General features: G+C 39.2%; 1 protein-coding gene across 1 annotated transcript in view; it reads left to right on the top strand.

Annotated features, from left to right (window-relative positions):
- The first annotated feature begins 7,074 nt into the window (after window positions 1-7,074).
- LOC111228020 (phosphatidate cytidylyltransferase 2-like) overlaps window positions 7,075-19,057 on the top strand; it is a 35,496-nt gene continuing 23,513 nt past the window's right edge. Inside the window, exon 1 of the mRNA XM_022753790.1 lies at window positions 7,075-7,396. Within this exon, the coding sequence (XP_022609511.1) occupies window positions 7,328-7,396 (69 nt within the window). The 5' untranslated portion in view covers window positions 7,075-7,327. The remainder of the gene's footprint in view (window positions 7,397-19,057) is intronic.

The following is a 19,057-nucleotide window of genomic DNA, read 5'->3' as shown; positions in this document are numbered from 1 at the left end:
ATTTCCTGATCATTTTTTTTTTTTTTGTTGTTGTTGTTGTTGTTGTTGTTTACAAAAATGTGATTTATTTTGTGTGTGTGTGCGTTGCCCACAGTGTCAAGCCATCACCATCAGAAAGAGATTTATAACTGATTATCTTTTCCTTTTTTCCTTTTTTTTTTTGCCAAATTGTTTCAATCTATCAATTATATTGATTTTTTTTGTTTTTTTGTTTTTTTGTTTTTTTTTTAACCTATCATCTATTCTGTCCGTTATATGAATTCCCATTTGGAGAATCTTTGTTGCTGCTGCTTTTCGAAGACTGGACACATTATCTTTTCAGATTTTTTTTTATTTTTATTATTATTCTTTATTTTTAAACCATATCACTCCATTTATTTTGAGATTTTCTATGTTTTCCTATTTTTTTTCATTTTGTCTGGAGAGAAAACATCATGGGTTCATCATCTGTGAAAAATAAGAATTGGGTAAAACAAAAACAATGCACACAACACGCACATGTAATATTTGCTGCACATTTATTTTCCATCGTGTCTTTTTAGCCTCGTTTGAGTTACTGTACAGGTTTTTGAATGCAACACAGAAAAGGGACTCTTCGTATGAATTGTAGTTTTTATTTGTCGTTTGCTGGACTTCACTTAGATCCTGTGGCATTAATACAGCAGCGAACGTGGCACTCCATACACTTTATCCATGTAGAAGATGTTAAACTGGAGGAGCAGCAGCCAAGCACCTTTTTTTTTTTTTTTTTTCCAAAGAGTCGTTTTCAGCACGGAGAGAAAGTCAGTCGACTTCTGAGATGTAAATAATCGTTTGGGCCATGAAATCATGAAATCAACAAGTGTTTCGTCTAAAAAGGTGAAACGCATGGAGACGGTGGGACAGAACTGCTTCTTTGACCCTTTGATTCTTTATGTTGCAGTTGTGGAACACATGCAGGGAATAATGTCCACAACTGACCGATTTCACATCCTAGCTACTGAGCCCAGTAGATGAGGATTAAAACTGTATTTTGAGGTGACAAACATTCATATCAGCTGCTCGTTTGACACTAACTTGTTCCCTGTTCTTGCTCCAATCCAGTCGGACGGCCAGGCAGGAATTGAATGCACTGATAACTTACTGAAATGACCAGTTTTGGATTTGGTGATCCTGTTTGTTGATTTAAAGATTAGTTGAGGGAAGGTTTTGGGGTTAAAATGAAATATTTTCTTGATTAAAATATGGGTTGAAGAATAGTTCAGAGGAACTGGAGGAATTACTTGTGGACAAATCTGTGAGGGTTTATTTGTGCCAAAACATATGTTTTTGTCCATTTGTTGTTTTGCACTGTTAAGGCTTTTGTTATGAGTTTGCCCGGTCATCGTCCCTGCTGCTGTGTCACCGTCCATTAATTCATATTGGAAGATAAAACAAGACATGAGCCAAGAGAAAAGACAAAAGTGTTTAAGAAAACTACACTAGGAGTCATCTTGTCATTATCAGAAAGTCGGCAACAAACATCTTGATGGACACAGTGCAATGAAACGTCAATGACAAAGCAAATTCAGATCAATGGCTTTTTATTATAAAGCCGTATTGGTAAACAACGATGGAAACAAGGACAACAACAAACTGTCACCGTCCTGGGGAAACGATGTTTGATGAGCTGAGGAAAAGATTTCAGTTTTTAGATTTGCTTCAGTGGATCTTACAGATGATCTCTGAGTTTATTCATCTGAAGAAGAAGGAAAATGTCCTCAATCCTTCAAGAAATCCTTTATTTTATCAGAGATACGTGGTGCCTGTGCAGCATGTTTAAAATACTAATGTATATATGTAGTGTCAATTTTTGATGCCACCACCAGGAGCCGCCAAAATCAGAAGTAGGAGCCTTTTAAATGCAAGTAACGCCATTGAAACCAGCTCAGAGTCGACGGTTGACAACAGCTGAGTCGAGAGAAAGAGTTTGTCACGTGCACACGTTTATAATATGTCACCACAAAATGCTGTTTTACTGGACGGCTGCTGCTGGCCTCAGTAGTTCCACAAAAACAAAGTGCTATTGTTTTCATGAATAGACTTAAATATGTTTCCTTTGATTTGCCCCCCCCCCCCCCCCCCCCCGCCCCCTTCTAATTTCATTCACGTCTTCATGTCTTTTTGTTTGTGGTTCGTGTGGCAACAACGGTGCATTCAAGTGCTGCTTACTTTCTTTCCCAGAGAGACTTTTTTTTGTCCTTCTTGTTTCCCACAACTCACAAGTCTAAAAAAAAAAAAAAAAAAAACCCCCCCCCCCCCCCCCACAGATCTCTGATGTTATACTAATGATATGCACTCTTGTCATCGTCCTTATATCATTCTGCATTTACGTACTGTAATTTAGCGTGCAATCATGCCACCTAGCTGAACAGGCCGAGTCGGCTTCTATCAATCAACAGTTTGTTTTGCACCTTCACATGTACAAAAAAAAAAAAAAAGAAAGAAAGAAGGAGAAGAAGAAAAGTCGAGAGGAAGTGCGAGTTTTTATTGAATGCAGTTTTACGTTGTCATTTTAACAGAGAGGTGCATTTCACAGCGGATAAATGAACTGTACAAAGTATTTATGCAATTATAACTGGTTTTAGATTTTTTTAATGATTATTGCGATTTCAGCAAGTTTTGTTACTTGTTGCATGTCTATTAACACAGCTGACTTTCTGTGTCAGTGCATTGTACATGTTCTCGGCATTATATTATCTTTTCTTTTCTGTTTTTTTTTTTGGATTTATTCTCTTTTGGGTTTTCTTGTTTTTTGGAGGCATTGTCTGATGAGTTACCCCGAGTGACCGAGCGTCAGGTTTGTGTACAGAGCTGCAGATCGTGTCCCCAACTCTGGGCGGACTTTTGTACTCTTTATGGAGAAAAAAAATCTAGGACTAGTAAAAGAAGAAGAAGATGATGGAGGAGGAAAAAAAAAAAAGAGAAAATCTTGGATTATTTTGGTGGTCTTGTATTAGACTGCATTACTACAGTATCTGGTGTGCAATCTGTGATAGCTGAATGTTCCTTGTATATTTGTGTTCACTACATCCTACAAGAGAAAAAACAGTAGAGCAACCCCCCCCCCCCTTACAGAAACAAGATGTTACAATAATGCAATAGATCTGGTACTTATTCTTTTTAATTTCATTTCAATAAATAATTGCTGTTTACCACCAGAGGCAGACTCGTGTTGCATTTTCTAATTTTGGGAAAGTTATAGATTTTCTTCCGCAATTATTTTTTTTTGGGGGGAAATTTAGTGAAAAGTGAGTACGAAGAAAGGGAACAAATTGATTGTGTAAAATAAACATATCACTAATGATTAATTTGAGTAATTAATTCACCAAACCTTCAAATCCCCATGTACAATGAAATAAAACTACCAAGTTTAACATTGCAGCTGGTGAAAAATACAAAAAATATATACCTTAAAATTAATTATACAACAAAAAGTTTCAAGAAAATGAAAATAATCCTCCTTTCTAAAGAACAGATTATCTAAATCCACTATGTCCAATATAACTTTTGTAATATGGATGCTAATGTGTTAATATACGGGTAGTATTCATTGTACTGTTGCACACATTTAGCTGTTCTGTACACTGTACTTTTGGGAAGAAAAAAAAAAAGATACTTGAGAAAAATTTAAGTAAAACCAAAATTAAATAATCCTCCTTAGAAAAATATACAGTCAAAATATTTTAAAGTGTGTTTTTCAGCTCTGAAGATGTATTCAGTGAGATCTGCAGTTTTCTATGCAGGAGCTAATAACTTGTAAATGTGACAGAGCTGAATCAATACTACACACAATCAATATGCAGTTGCAAGAAAATGAAAACTAGAGGAGATACTAATGTTTTACTAATTATAGATTGTTTTTTCACATAAAAGAAAAACATTAAGCAACAACTATTTACATGAGCTTCCATTCACTGATTGACACATAATTGACCATGTGACCATCAGTAAACATAAACAATCTGCACCAAGTATTTTAGCATTTCATAATTTCCACAGAATCAAATAAAATTTTAAAAAAGTATATTTTTACATATTGAATGGAACATTAAGTGAAGGTAAAAGTTGGATATGAACGTTATAAGGATACGGATTAAAGCCAGATACACGAGCTCCTCATTGAGGTTTTTGATTGTCGTGATGTTAGACTGTTCTTTTAACTTTAAATGTGACTTTTTTTCCCCTCTGTTGTGTCCTGTAGGCAGCCCATCGTGAACATCGGTGCTCCCAATTAATTTCACTGATGTTCGCAAACAAACAGCTGCCTCAACATCAGTGATCCCACCAGAGCCGGGAGCAGCTCTTCTTGCAGAGGTAATACTTTTGCTTTGGGTTGTAAATCCAGCGAACCCCTTTACCTTCGCAGCGGTGCAGCGTCCAAACTGTCTCTCAGCCAGACTGAGGCATGTTCACTTCACCTCCATCTAAATGGCAACTCTCAGCTCCGAGTCACGTGTGAGCTTTTTTTGTGCATGTGTGCAAGTGTCCAGTTACTTTTCAGCCCCTAAAATTTGGGCACTACGTTGTTTAAAGGGCCGTATCTCCCACACAGGTCTTTCTTTATTGATGTAAACCTACTCAAATTAAAGATGAGACTTGGCGCTTTAGTTTAGTTTCCATTATTTCATTTCAAACTGAATGCGCTGCAGCTCATATCATTCATAGACTTAATGATAATCAAAATGACATCGCAGACTTTGAATGCATCACACATGTATACAAACACACACAAGTATAACCAAGTGAGTTCCACAAACCATTTCCAGTTGAATTTGTTAATGTGGATATTAGTTTATCTGCTAATTTGTAATGTTTAAATGTTCAAATGTTCCATTGTGGGTTCAATTTGATTTATTATTACTTTAAAAATGTATATAGTCATATACATATAAATACATTTCTTTGTATTATGTATTTTTATTTGTATCTTTGATGGTTTGATATCATGTTTTCATTCATATAATGTTGTGGCAAAAAGGTCATAGTAACAGACATACCAGACATTTTAGAGATTGGTTGATTGGCTCATATTTGATTAATAAAATACAACCTCATACTGTCATTATAAGGTCTATTTCAACTATTAATCCAGAGTTAAAGAGTCTGGTTCATTTTGTTTGGAGAAAATAAAATACACAGAGAAAATGTGGATGGATAAAACATCAAAGTCTGTGATGTGTTTCCAAGGTGTAATAATTAGCTGCCTGAAACATTTACACTATTAAAGATTTAATAAGTATAAGTTAAATTTCAATGGAATTAAGCTTTAAATGGCCACACTTGGATGTGTGTTTCTGTGTGTGTGCTGTCTTGTCAGATTAATAGCTGGGTGTGAATGTGCAGTTGTGATGGTTCAGGGTGGGGTTGGTGGACAGGAAATGCATGTGATGTCAGTCAGGGTCCCCACAAGTATAGTAGTGTGTGTGTGTGTCTAAGTTGGGACATTATTACCGGTGGTTGCCCACCGCAGCATGAAGCAGAGCCGGTCAACCAAGTATGGCCTGCCTAGAGAGAGGGGGGAGGGGGGGGGCAGAGAGAGAGAGAGAGAGAGAGAGAGGGAGAGGGGGAGAAGGGGGAGAGAGGGAGAGGGGGGAGAGAAGCAGCACCAGCTGACGCGCGTGAAGTTTGATAAAGAAACGTAGACTGGGACCGGAACTCTCGTGGCTTGTCCTTCAAAATAAACCCCTCTTTCTAGTAACGTGGCTGACAGGACACAGGTTAAATAAAAATGACTGACTGATTGAAAATAAAAGAAACTGGTTGTTTACTGATCCGTGAAATGAATGGAGGAAAGGTTGTCATTTAGAGGAACTGGATGTGCTTAAATAAGATTATTACTTCATGTGGTGGAAAGTAATTAAGCTTCCTGTGTCCACTTTTGAGAGTTGATTGTTAAATTTGATGAGACTTTCTACTTTTCAGAGGGAGATGTTGGACATATTTATATTTTACTCAAGTATGTTTACATCTGAAAACAGAGTGACTGAAATAAATAATGTCATAAAGTAAAATACAACTTGCAGCTTATCCCTAGTAGGTTTCACTAGCAATAGGCGACTTGTTTACTTCTATTTGAGTAAAAGTGAAAAGCAAACATTTCTGTAGTAACGTATTATTTTTGGTATTTTACTTCTGCGGATTCTGATATTTTTCCTTTACAGTATATTTAGGATTTCTTGCCCTGGATAAATTACAAATTACAGGTAAGTACAAGTAACAAGTACTTTGTTAAAATTCTTAAAATTACACATGTAATATGAGCAAAATATACAAGAAGTATGAAAAATATTTGTTATGCCTGTGTGATTATTATATTTTTATGTATATATTTCATATTTTATAAGCTGATCATATGTTTTCTTTGAAAACCAATAATCAGCAGGTAACCACTAACTACAGCTGTCAGATAAATGATAAATACAGTGGAGTAGAAAGCACAATATTTCCCTGTGTATAAATGTAAAAAGTAACATAAAAATAATAAGTAACTCAAAATTTAATACAGTGGTTGAGAAAATATTTCTAAGAGTAGATTAGTTGATTGTTGATTGAAAGTTAATCTGCAGCTATTTTGATAAATGATTAATTGTTTTAGTTCATTTTTCCAGAATTTCAAACATTTGCTGTTTAAACTTTCTTTGTAACATCTGATTGCAAACTCATTATTTGTGAATTTGGGACCTTTTGTCAACAAAAAATAAGTCATTTGAATATTTTTGCCCTTGGGTTTTGGGAAATTATGGCAGGCACCTTTTTATTATTCTCTGAGAAAATAATGAGCAGATTAATCAATAATGAAAATAATCATAAATTGTAGCCCAAATTTACCTATTGACTTAGTAAAGAAGAAGAAGAAAAAAAAAAAAAGAGTAAATGGGGGAAAAGCAAAGGAGCAATGTTTTGCAACTCACTCCTCACCAGGGCTTTTACTGTGAAAGTTACCACCGGAAGCTGTTTGTCGTTACTGCGTGGAGCTTGACGGCGGTAGGAGGGGAGCGGGGACGGGGACTGCGGTGATAAACAAACACACGCAGTGGAGTCGTTAGTACCTTGTGGAGCTCTGTAGCAGCGGCTCGGCAGCACCGGCTGTCTCCCAGGAAAGCCGACCTCCTTCACGGAACGAGCTCTAAAAGCCAAACCCGGGTTAAAAATCCAGGATTTTATCTGAAAAACCCAGGATTTTATCCGTCCTTGCCCTCCCTCTCCCTCTCTCTCTATCTCCCCCCCCCTCTCTCTCTCTCGCTCCTTCCCCCGGACTCGGCTTATGTGACACATTAACGCGTCCCGGCGGCGAAACGAGCGAAACATGACGGAGCTGAGGAAGCGAGGCGGAGGCGGAGGAGACCCCGACAGCACGGAGAATATCAGCGACAAGGTAAAGTGCATTATAACGGGTAAAAAAAAACAAAACAAAACAAAACACACCAGGCCCCCCCCCCCCCCCCCCCAGCCCCCATCCTCCCTCCCCCCGTGAGACCTCGCCCTCAAAACAAGTTAGGTAGGTTTGTTGTCAGACGCTGGACAAGCTAGCTGGGTCGCCAGGTTAGCAGGGGAGCTACATAAGCTAATGAGTTAGCCGCTCGCTCCGGTTCAATCCCGCGACAACCGCGACAACACAGTCACGGAAACCGCTCCGTATTAAGAAATAACGACTTGTTTATGACGTGACGCCGAGGATGTCACCACATTTTCACACTGTCATCATGAAATAAGACTCAACCGTGTCACGTCGCTGCCGCTGGCTCTTGCAACGACCGTGTGTGTCAGCTGAATATCCAGCTTATTAAAGTCGGATTTGTGCGTAATTGAATTACGATAAATAAACAGGTGAATGGCGTGCGAGGCCTCCTGGCTTCTAGTGTAAGACATGCAGGGATGATTAATGGGAAGAATAGGGCTCAAGTGCCCTAATTGGCCTCATTTGGCAATGTTTTATTCCTCTTTTCCCATTGATTTGCACCATTCTGCTAAACAACATTATCCCCAAACAACTTAACTCTCTGTGTGACTGCTGCTTTGACTCAAAGGATCAAAATACTTTACCACACTGAGAGTTACAGAGCAAATGGGCATCTTAGGAGAAAGGGGAGAACCTGATTTTGAAATGTAAATTCAGTGTATTCAGTATGCATGTTCATTTACTACTTATATTATTAAAATTATTTGATTTCTCAACTAGGAAATGCAAACCTGGAGCAAAACATTGGCTTTTCCCAGCTTTTTAACAGTGAGGATTACACTGATTTTCTGTGATTTATCATTGAGAATTGAAATTCTTTGGGTTTAGGAGTGTTGTCCATATTAAACAAAGACATTTGGAGACGTTTCCTTTGGTTCTGGAAACTTGTGATGGGCATTTTTTCATTTTATTTTTTTGACAATTTGTAAATGAATTGACTAATCTATTAATTGAATAAATAATAAAAATCCTCTCCAAACAATATAAAAATACTGACTATTTGCTATTTAACTTTCATTTGCACAGTTAGTTTTAGCATCACTAACCACATGGTCTGGGACTTTTTTTTTCTTCTTGTTTTCTTTTTACAGTTTCTCGATGATTTATAGAGGAAATAATTAGTCTAATAATTGTAGAAATGACAGATTGCTGTTCGTCAGTTTCAGCCCTGAATGTACACACCGTCACGTTCAGGGCCACAGCTGCTCAGATGCAGCGTTGACGTTTATCGACCACCAAGAGTCCAAAGATAAATTTATATGGTCCTGTACTTGAGCTCACACAGACAACTTCCCACCTCCAGATCCAAAGATTAAACACAGTCAGCCCCACCTTACCAGCTCCACTTGTGAGTCCTGTGTCATGTAGACCGGGGGTCGCTCGCCAACACTCTGCATAATGTCTCTGAAACTGTGCCAAGGAGCTCGCAATGTCCCAGAAACACCGCAGATGGCCTGTATATCGTACGTGTGCTGTTGTATGTCCGATTCACACAAGGTCACCTCATTGGAAAGCGTGAATCACAGTAACTGTAATTTCCATGTGACCTCGACACCGATGTGAGAGATTCTGTCCCGCAGTGGCTGAGCTCTGTGAATATTCAGCGTTTTCAGTTTTGATAATTTAAAGAAGTGAAAATACAAACATTCATTAGTTAAATCCTATTGAAACTTTTCTTTGTTGTAAACTGAATATCTTTGGGGTTCTTGACTGTTCGTTGGACAAAACTGGACTATAGGAACTTTTATAGACAAGACAACATAGACAAGTGATTGAGATATTGATAATGAACGTTGTCATTAGCTGCAGGCCACTGTCTTCATCATCACTCCCCTCCAGCTGTCCATCAGTGAGGACGCAGCTGTGAAGTCTTTATTTCTGCGATGATTAATTTCGGTTTATGTGGTTCCTTTTTTTCCCTTCACCCAGGTCTGCGGTTTATTCCGGTCAAACATCTGCTGCTGCTGCTTTTATTATCTAAATACCTCATTTACATTTTGTCAGAGGGTTTTTGCATTGGTCGTGTTTGAGGAATGAGAAGTAAAATGATGTCATATCCGAACAAATGCACTTGTGCCATCCATATTGAATTACCACAACAATAGAGGAGTCTTTGAGTGAGCAGGAGCCACATCCACCTGCTTTAAAGTGTTGTTTGTTGTCTGCAGAGTGAGTGCGATGGTGAAACTGCCTCAGCAAGCCACAAAAAAATCACCAGAAAAATAAAAGTATCGGTAAAATTAGTTTTTTAAGCCTTTGCACCCGGTTGTTTTTGTGTTTTCGGGTTGTCCTTCTTGTGAACGCAATATCTCAGCAACACCTTGAAGAAATTTCTTCAAATTTGGCACAAACATTCACCAGGTCTCAAGGATGAAATGATTCAATTTTGGTGGATTTAAGGTCAAAGGTCAAGGTCACGGTGACCTCACAAAAGGCCTTGTGAACACAATATCTCTGGAACTCCTCAAGGGAATCCCTTAAGTTTGTAGCCGTGTTCTGATTGGTTAGTTGGTTTGTAGCTCTATTCTGATTGGTTGGTTGGATTGTAGCTGTATTCTGGTTGGTTGGTTTGTAGCTCTATTCCTTTTGGTTGGTTTGTAGCCATATTCTGAACCTTCATCTGGGCTCAATGACGAACTGATTACATTTAGGCAGTCAAAGGTCAAAGCTCAAGGTCACAGCGATTCACGAAACACAGATGTCGTGTTATGCATCCCCTAACAGAGTCTTTGTAGAGGTCCAGAGTCTGACTGCCTCTATCTAGAGTTTAATTCCCTCTGGAGCCACTCGTACTAAAAACAGATTCACGTGTGTAACTCACACACACGCACCAATCACATGTTATACACATCTATACGTACTTCCTGGTTACGGTTGCCTGGCTGTGTGTTTACAGCTTGGTCATTGTGGCACACAGCTGCATCAGTGTCCCAACATGTTCGTCCTCGTCTCCTTCACAGGCCATTTTTGGCGACGTCCCGCTGAAGCCCTCTGTCTCAACACAGGAGACATATGAGAAGCATGACTTGACAGATTCAAGCAGGGACATCGTGGAGGGTGAACCCTGTTAGCTAACCCTTGTTTAAATTTACAGAAGAAATAGCCTCTCTCTCTCTCTCTTTTAGAGTAAATTAAACGTTTTGTGGTGGAATTATCAGAAGGATCAGACAGATGATAGTTTCAGTGACAAATAACATAAAATCTGAAGGTGAAAACTCTGTATTGAGGCGCATTAACTTACACATATAATCATGATGTGTTGTGTTTTTGTTATATTAGAACCAAACTGACACTGGGTTGTTGAGGTCAATATCAATATTTGAGAGTTCAAACCTCTGTATGATGTACAACAGAGATATTCAAAATGGGAGTGGGTGGGAGATTTTACTGAGAAATAAAAACCTCCTGTCAGGAGAACAAACCATGTAATTGCTTTGGTATTTGTGTACTGCAGCGTTGTGGTTCTACACAAGCGTATACAAATAAATCAAACCATTTATCCATTCAGTCACGCGCACACACACACACACACACACACACACACACACATGGAGGAGGATCCCTGCTCTGACTTACTATGTTGGCAAATTGCCTGTTTGCTTCAAGGTAAATTCTGATAATATATGCGGCTGAGTGTGAGATTATAAAACCCTTTAGCATGTAGCTAGCTGCCATTTGGTTCTCTGGCCATTGGAGATGTTAGATGTTTTTAGTTAGCTTCTGTCTATGGTGCATTCACATAAAGCATCTTTAAATAGTTTATTTGAAACTTGAAGTATCTACGTCTTTTAGCTTGATTGTTTTCCAGTTGCAGCACCGGTTGATTATGAGCCTGTCAGCACTTTTTTTAGCTTCGGTTTGTGATGATTCATATTGTTTACACCAAGCGCTGCCATTTCAAGCATAAAAAGCTACTTAAGTTTGCTCAGAGATCCTGTTGTATTTGAAAAGTTTCCGTTGAAGTTTGGTCACAATGCTGTTGGATAAAATGTTTACACTTTTTGTCTGTTTTAATGTTGAAATCTAGAATAACAGCTGTGTTTTTTAAAAGCAGTAAAGATCCTTTAATCTTTTTGGCAGGTGAAAACAGAATCATTCAAAAAGCATAAATACTTCAAAATACGAGTTTCTGGTAGAAATGTTGTTCATATCAAATTAGTTCAGTCATTTGAGGAAATAGAAACAAAGAAAAAAGTAGTTCCTCTGTTTGGAAAGCCAATTAACAACGGGCAAAACAGATAAATCATATCAAAATCATGTGACTGAGTATCAAAGAGCAGAGATGAGGCTGATGCTTTGCCAGGATTTTAGACTGGAGTCAGGCTTGTTTTGACTCCTGCTGCCAAAAATCGCTAATGAGGCACGATGACAGTTTCCAAACCTCAGCCTGGTTATTCAGCTTCTTGTGGGTACCATGTGATGTTGGTTTCCGAGCCCTGATTGGCTTGTAGTTAAATGGTGTGTGCCTAAGTTTAGCTCATACAGTGCTGCGGCGAAATGATTCTCTCTACTATAATTCAGATCAGGAGGAAGAAGCTGCAGGCGAGATCCACCCCAAAATAAAACCCCGGAGAGAAATGTTGGGCAACACTGAACTAGGATGTTCCCTGCTGTCCAACCACAAAGTGTTGTACCTGACGATCCTGCCTGTGTCCTCTGACAGTGTGAAAGATCTGCAGACTGTCGGAGAGAGAAATAAACCCGTTAGTTTGAGGTGTTTTTAATAAGAAGCAGGTTTACAGAGCAGAGGTGACGGTTTGTCAGGAATGAGTAATCCTTATGTGTCTTATTTTGGAGGTTGAAGGATGACTTTGTTGTTTCCAAACACCCTGCAGCAACACTCAAACGCATCGTGTTCACATGAGAAGCGCCTCTATTAATCATTTAGTTTGTAAAATGTCAGAAAAATCTTCTTCAAGTGTCTCGTTTTGCCCGATCAACAGCTCAAAACCCGAATCTACAACAATATAAAACAGAGAGAAGAAGGAAATCTTCACATTGGAAAGCAGCTCTAAAACCGTCACAGTGTTTGCTTGAAAAATGACCAAAACAATTAATTGATTATGAGAATATTTGCCAATTATTTTTCATTTTCAGCTCTAAATGAGTGTTTTGTGGACCGACTAAAATTGTCACAGTCACACACACTCGTGTATATATATATTCACTCCCTCTCTGTGCAAGGCCACATTAAATGCTAAATTCGCTAATGTTACAAGCTAGTTAGCTAACTAGCCTGCTAACATGTGGAAGCAGGTGTCCTCGCTGACGTTAATTCACTTGCTGGCTCTGCTGCTGAAGCTGGAGGATTTTCAGTCGTCTCAAACTGGAGGTTTACAGTTTTTAATATGTTTCTCTCTTTTGATTTCTGCACTTTCACATTTCTTTCCAAACACTCAAGCCAGGAATTGTTCCCCCTGAGCTTGGTGGGCCCTTTACGCCGTTGGGCCCTCGGGGCTATAAGTCTGTGCATTAAAAAAAAAAAACGGCAGCGGTGTCCCTGTGTGTTATCTCCAAGGCCAATATTTACTTTCATTAATTAGCATACCCAGCAGTGTGTGCTCGATTCACACTGCTGCTCTCCATTCATGGTACAAACACTGTCGGCGGGACAGTTAGCGGCTGCTCAAGACTCCACGTGACAGTTGACCTTGGTGGGCCGTCTGCTCGTAACTGAAGCCTCCAGTAGTTGCACCAGTAGAGGTGGAGGTGGTTTAACGCTCTGATGGTCACAGTTTCATTCTTCACACGTCTAGTTAAAAATGTCTTCGGACTGCAGAGGAGTTTTTACCGCTTCCTGTTGTGGCTGTGCATTCAGATAACCCTGTTTGTAACCTGAAATCTCTTAAACTTTTTAAAGCTAATGTCGAAATAGCTTCAGTTTCAGCTCTACTTTCTCCGCCTCACATCATGTTTGTTTTAGCTGTTTTTCTGTCTGGGAGAAACAAGAGAAGTTTGTTCTGTCAACATTACTTTCATTCAAAACAGAAACTGTCACAGTTTCTAGAAATTCAAATAAAAGTGTTGAAAGCCGCCTGGATCTTACTCACGCGTGTCGCCGTTTTATTGTAGAGTGGTACCAAAAAAAAAAAGTGTTTTTTCATGGTTGGCGAGGCTTGAAATAAAACAGTGGTGTGAAGTGTTGCAGGGTGGGGTGTTGACCAGCGCTGGCGGGCACCTAGATGCCGCCGGTGTCGGGGGTTGTACATAGAAAAATAATAAGGGCGAGTGTTTTGACGCTTGCCGTTCGGCGCCGGTGTGTTTTGGCCTCGAGACTCCAGACTGTCTTCTCCTGCTAAATGGCCCTTTTTGCTTTGTGCTGCGGGAAGCTGGAAGTTGCTGTTTGCAGCCGTGCTACTTCAGGTCAGTGTTTGTTGCTGATTAGCCTAATTCCATGCAGCATGAGTAAACCCACGTAGGCCTGAGCTTATTCATTGATCCTCTCCCCTGTGACCGGAGCCTGGCTCTGCTGCTGCTGCTGCTGCTGCTGCTGTCTGCAGGTCAGGGCCTCACAGGTGTGGAGACTTGTTCTGTCTCCAGCGTTGCTACGTTTTCCTCCTCGATAGCTGCCTCTCACTGCTGTCAAACCTTCCAGGCTGAATTAGAGTTTTCCGAATTAACACTGTGCTTCACTGGTCCTTGTTCCTAGTTACTGCTGATCAAGCTAAATGCTCTTAGATTCATTGGATGCAGCAGGTTGCGGCGCAACGAACTGAACTGCTTTTGTCGGCCGAGTTTGTGATGATTTCAGGGTTCATTCAAGAATGTAGGAGGCTTTCGTTGCAGCTGGTGAAACTTGAAAACTGTACCAACTAACAGGACCTGTTGTATCCTTAAAAGTTTTACTGATAGATTTAGTGAAGTTCTTTTTAAATTTTAAGTTTCTGTTTAAATGCAAAATAACAGCAAAGATGCTAAGTCATCGCACCTTGACTAAACTTGTCACCATGAACGGTTGCATTGAGCCTGTCAGAGCTACAAACAGTTCTGTCAGTGTGCCCATATTGTCAGTCACACTTTATGGGATCACCATGCACATCCCTAATCAAACTCTCACACACTTAGACATGCTGGAGCAGGAAACAGCTTTTTATCTGCAGGGCACGGTGGCACGACTCGTTGGTTCACTTACTCTAAAACAGTCTGTGTATTAGTAGCTTTGCTGACATGCTCCCAAAATGTCTTTTTAAAAGTTAGAAATACATCAAAGTAGTTTAAAACGTTACATTTCTATCACAAACATTGGAAATCTTCATTTTAATTTAATAATAATGTTAGTTTGTTGATTTTTCTCTCCTAATATTTCTTATTAACAGATTTGTCTTTGTCTTTGTGAACAGTGGCAGTTAATTCAGTTGTCAAATTATCTGTTTTGCTCCTGAATTCTTACAAAAATACAGATTTTTACAAAAATACATTTTAGCATCAGTCAATAAAGGTGGGAACATTTTTTTTTTTACATCAGCCATAGCTGAGCTTGGAAGCACCGTGACAGAATAATAATTAGGTGTATAACACTCGGTACCTACACATGCATGCAATCACACTGAGTGAATCTCTTCACAACATCACACCGGTGGTTTTATTTTTGTTTTTCTTCTGGTAAAATTTAATCACCTCAATAAATTTACCGAAAGATAAAACAGTGGTTCTTGTGTTTGCATTAAACCTCTCATGAGGTTCTGACAGCTCTCCTGTGTCGGGTTCTGTTGAGTGGTTGACAAAGTCATCGTTGTTTTATTCGAATGAAACGAGGCGCTCAGATTTTAATCCGCCGCTCAGACACAGAAGAACTCAGCGAGCTTGGAACATGGATACGGTGTCATGTCGTGGCTTTGCAGAAAGACAGGTTTTAGTCGAGGCAGGTAAATATAAAAGTGAAAAGACTCGTCTTTCATGTTTCACACTGAATAGTTTTGATGTTTCAGGGTGAATGGAGAACATTTTAGCATTTTTGGTATTTAAGATAATAATAATAATAAAAAAAACTTAAATGGAAATAAGTTTTTTCTGTGTATTGATTAATCTATTAATAGTTTCAGCACGAGACAGAAGTTGTTTCCACATATAAACAAAAACAAGCGTGTGTTTGATAATGCGAGTGGGAGCGCCGCGCTGCAGGTACTGCTGACATGAACACGGCCTTAGTGCAGACGTGGCTCGAGCTGCTTGTCACTTCTCCCCCCTCTCTTCCTCCTCCTCCTCCTCCTCCTCCTGGCTCTGCACAGAAGGCATTAATAGCCAGGAGGAGGACAAAGACGACAGTGGAGGTGAGCTGAGCTGCAAGGACAGTCATGCTGCCGCCGCCTTAATGTCTCTGACTGTAAAAAAAACAAAAACAAAACATGGCCGTCTAGTAGAAAGTGAATATTTGGATGCACCACCTGCTGTGGCCGCCTTTTGTGTTTCATCTCATGCTCCGTTAGCTGTGTTTTCTTCTTGTGTTTGCTGGTGTTGATTACAGGTTCTCAGAGGCCCAGGATTAGTTTGACTCCATAGCGTAACTTGGATTGATATCACACAGATTTTGCAGCAGCGTTGTTTGATTGTGATTACGCAGCGGTTAGCACGCTTTTGCTAAGTAAACAAAAGATTAACAGTGTTTGACAGTTTAATTAAGAAGCTTGAGTACATTCATCCCAGATTAAGCCGTAATAACGTTGCTCTGCATGTAACACGTTTGTGTGTATGAAGTAATGGACCGGCCAAAGACACGAGGGTGAGAACATACCACCAGGTAACGGTCACGTCATCATGAAAGTTTGTTCTGTTCTTTGTCGGACGTCTTATTGTGTTGCATGTGTTTTCTGTCTCTCTCTCTCACACACACACACACACACACACACACACACTGGTGTTTGTTGTGCTCATAACCTTACATGGTTGTGCAGCCCAAAAGCTGCTGTGAGTAATCCAACATTTTTAGTTACTTGTTGAACTCTTCATCTTTGGTGACTCATACTCTGCAGCCTGTTAGTGAGTATGACCCATTATGTGTCGCTGACAGTGTTAGCTTGTTTCAGTCTGGGCTTCAGCATCTCATCCAATTTAACCCGATTTTTAAATAAACCATAATCACCAGCAACCATCTTTATCAAAAGCCGCTAATATCAGCAGTTAAATAATAAGTTAACGTCAAATAAATGTCACTTTTCAGGATCTAGCACATCAGATGGAACGAGAGGTGAATCTTAGAGTTGGTGAGTTCACATACGTGATTAATGGAAATAAATGAGAGCGGCTGCCAATATAGACCTGAGATCACATGGTGTGACACAAACCGAGTACAATAGAGAGCAAACTACGATTATATTGTTGTATTTTATGTTTCAGGTGTTTGTTTCTTGTTTTGTTTTTTTTTCCCATATTATGACAAATATCATGAACAGCGGGAAATTCTGCAATATTTCGATAATATTGAATATCAGCTCAAGCCTAGGGAATATATCACAGTGAACATTCCCTTTTACTTTCTATCTGAACACACCCTAAAACTGACTAACTTGTGGGCAGGTATTGATTGAAAGGAATTTGTAAATGATCACACACACTGATGAAAACAAGAGGACAGTAAATGAGGCAAGATGGATAAATATTACACCTAAACCAGTTGCACTTTTTTGGAACAATATCAATATTCAAAGTTTATATATTCATTTAATCGATTAATTGTTTTGTAAAATGTCAGAAAATAGTGAAAGGCGGCCACTATGTTCTACGTCTCTTCCTGTTTGTCATGTCATTTCACCAATAGAGTAGATATTCAAGGCCACTGTAATATCCCCAAGCCCGAGATAATATTCATGTTATAATTAAGTACAAAGAAAAGCAGCAAATCATCACATCTGAGAAGCTTCAAAATGATCAAAATAGTTCCAGATTAATTTTCTCTTTTATCAAATAATCAACTATTAATCAAGTAGTCGTCGCAGCTCTGTTTTAATATATAAATCTCCAGGCTTGTATTGCTGTTCTGCAGGTGTATAATGTCTGAGCCAGATTCTGGGATGTAACTGTTTTTATGATGATTATTTTTATTTACCGAGAGACTGATAAATAGTCGAACCATCTACATACATGTGGCTCGTGTCTTTGACTTCGGTGTCAGGTGAATCTTCCATGGACTCTGTTGTGTTCTTTCCTTTTTCAGTCAAGGTATGTAACCAGCAGTCAGACAGACAGGACCCTGCAGCCTTCCACTGTTTCAGCCTTTCCTCATTAAAACCTGAGTAGATATCTACAATTACACCTCTTCTCCTCTGAACTCCAGCAGCAACTCAAGTGACCCTCTCCCTCCTTCTCAGCCCAGACCTGCTCCGACTTTCAACGCTCCCCCAAGCTAATTATAAGATCTGGCCGAGATCAGAGACCTTATTTCTAAACGAAGAGCTCTCTGATTAAACCCTGATGCCCCCCCCCCCCCCCCCCCCCCCCCCTCGTTCACCGTATTTAGCCACGTTTTCAGCAAAAGCGACCATGAAAGGAAACAACTTTCCAGGAGCGTCGGCGAGGCCGTCAAGCGCAAAAAGGAAACTTAATCTCCCACAATGAGTGTGTGAGCTCAGGAGGAATTTCTCTTGGTTTTAAAAATAGACTCGTTCAGGGAGAAAAAGCTTCTCCACTCACTGCTTTGTTACACGATCGACCATTACTGGTGTTAACTGAAGAGCTGAAGTGCTGGGCTTAATATCTGGGATGTCACTTCACTTACTAATTAATGATGGTAGAGCGTCGGAGGCTGAGCCAACAATCCTGATGTGTGATTTTCACAAATATGGCTGCAAAAAAGGCTTGTTATTTTAATTTAATTTAATCGTATTTATCTTAATTAATTCAGGTCATTTTTAGATTTTAGAAAACAAGAAAAATCGATAGAAAATATTAAATATCTTCTACAATTTTGAAAAGCGCTGTAGTTTATCCTTCAATTATTATGTGTTATGTGCTGAGTTGTAATTGTTGCTTTGTTTATACTTTGTTTACTGTAAACTCAAGTGCACTTTTTTTAAATTAAGATTGGTGAAGTGTAAAATGATGACCCTTATTTGCACTTGAAAGAAATCACTGAAATCAAATAATATTACATTAGCAAGTGGAAGAAAAATAAATGTACCTTTTTATGTGAAGGTGAATTAAGTCTCCAGGAAGTAAATTATGACTCAAATTGTAACTATAGCAACAAACCCAGGACGGATTTGAAGAACAGGTTTTGTATAAAGTGAACACACAGCGTTAGATTTGACTGTTGTTTTTTTTTTTAAAGAGGCTGCGTCTGTTGGCTGCGTTTAAATCCAGATTAAAGATTCATTAACACTATTAAAGATGTTTGGCTCCGGAGCAGCAGCCTGTTAACCTGCTGACACCAGGTGTAAACTTTCAGCTCACTCGTGCTCGGCCTGTAATCCTCAAACTTTCTCCTTTTTTTAAAGTGCAATTTGCAGATTCTGTTTGGTTTAACCTCCTAAGACCATATGGAATTATAATGTTCAGATTACCTTACCTAAAGTGGATGTTTAGATATTAGATATTTCATATATAAAAGATATAAATATATTTCACAGTACTGCAGAAACATGT

The sequence above is a fragment of the Seriola dumerili genome, unplaced genomic scaffold (genome assembly GCF_002260705.1).
Source record: "Seriola dumerili isolate Sdu_G_001 unplaced genomic scaffold, Sdu_1.0 BDQW01000193.1, whole genome shotgun sequence".
NCBI lineage: Eukaryota > Metazoa > Chordata > Actinopteri > Carangiformes > Carangidae > Seriola > Seriola dumerili.
This window is presented reverse-complemented; position numbering and strand designations above follow the sequence as displayed.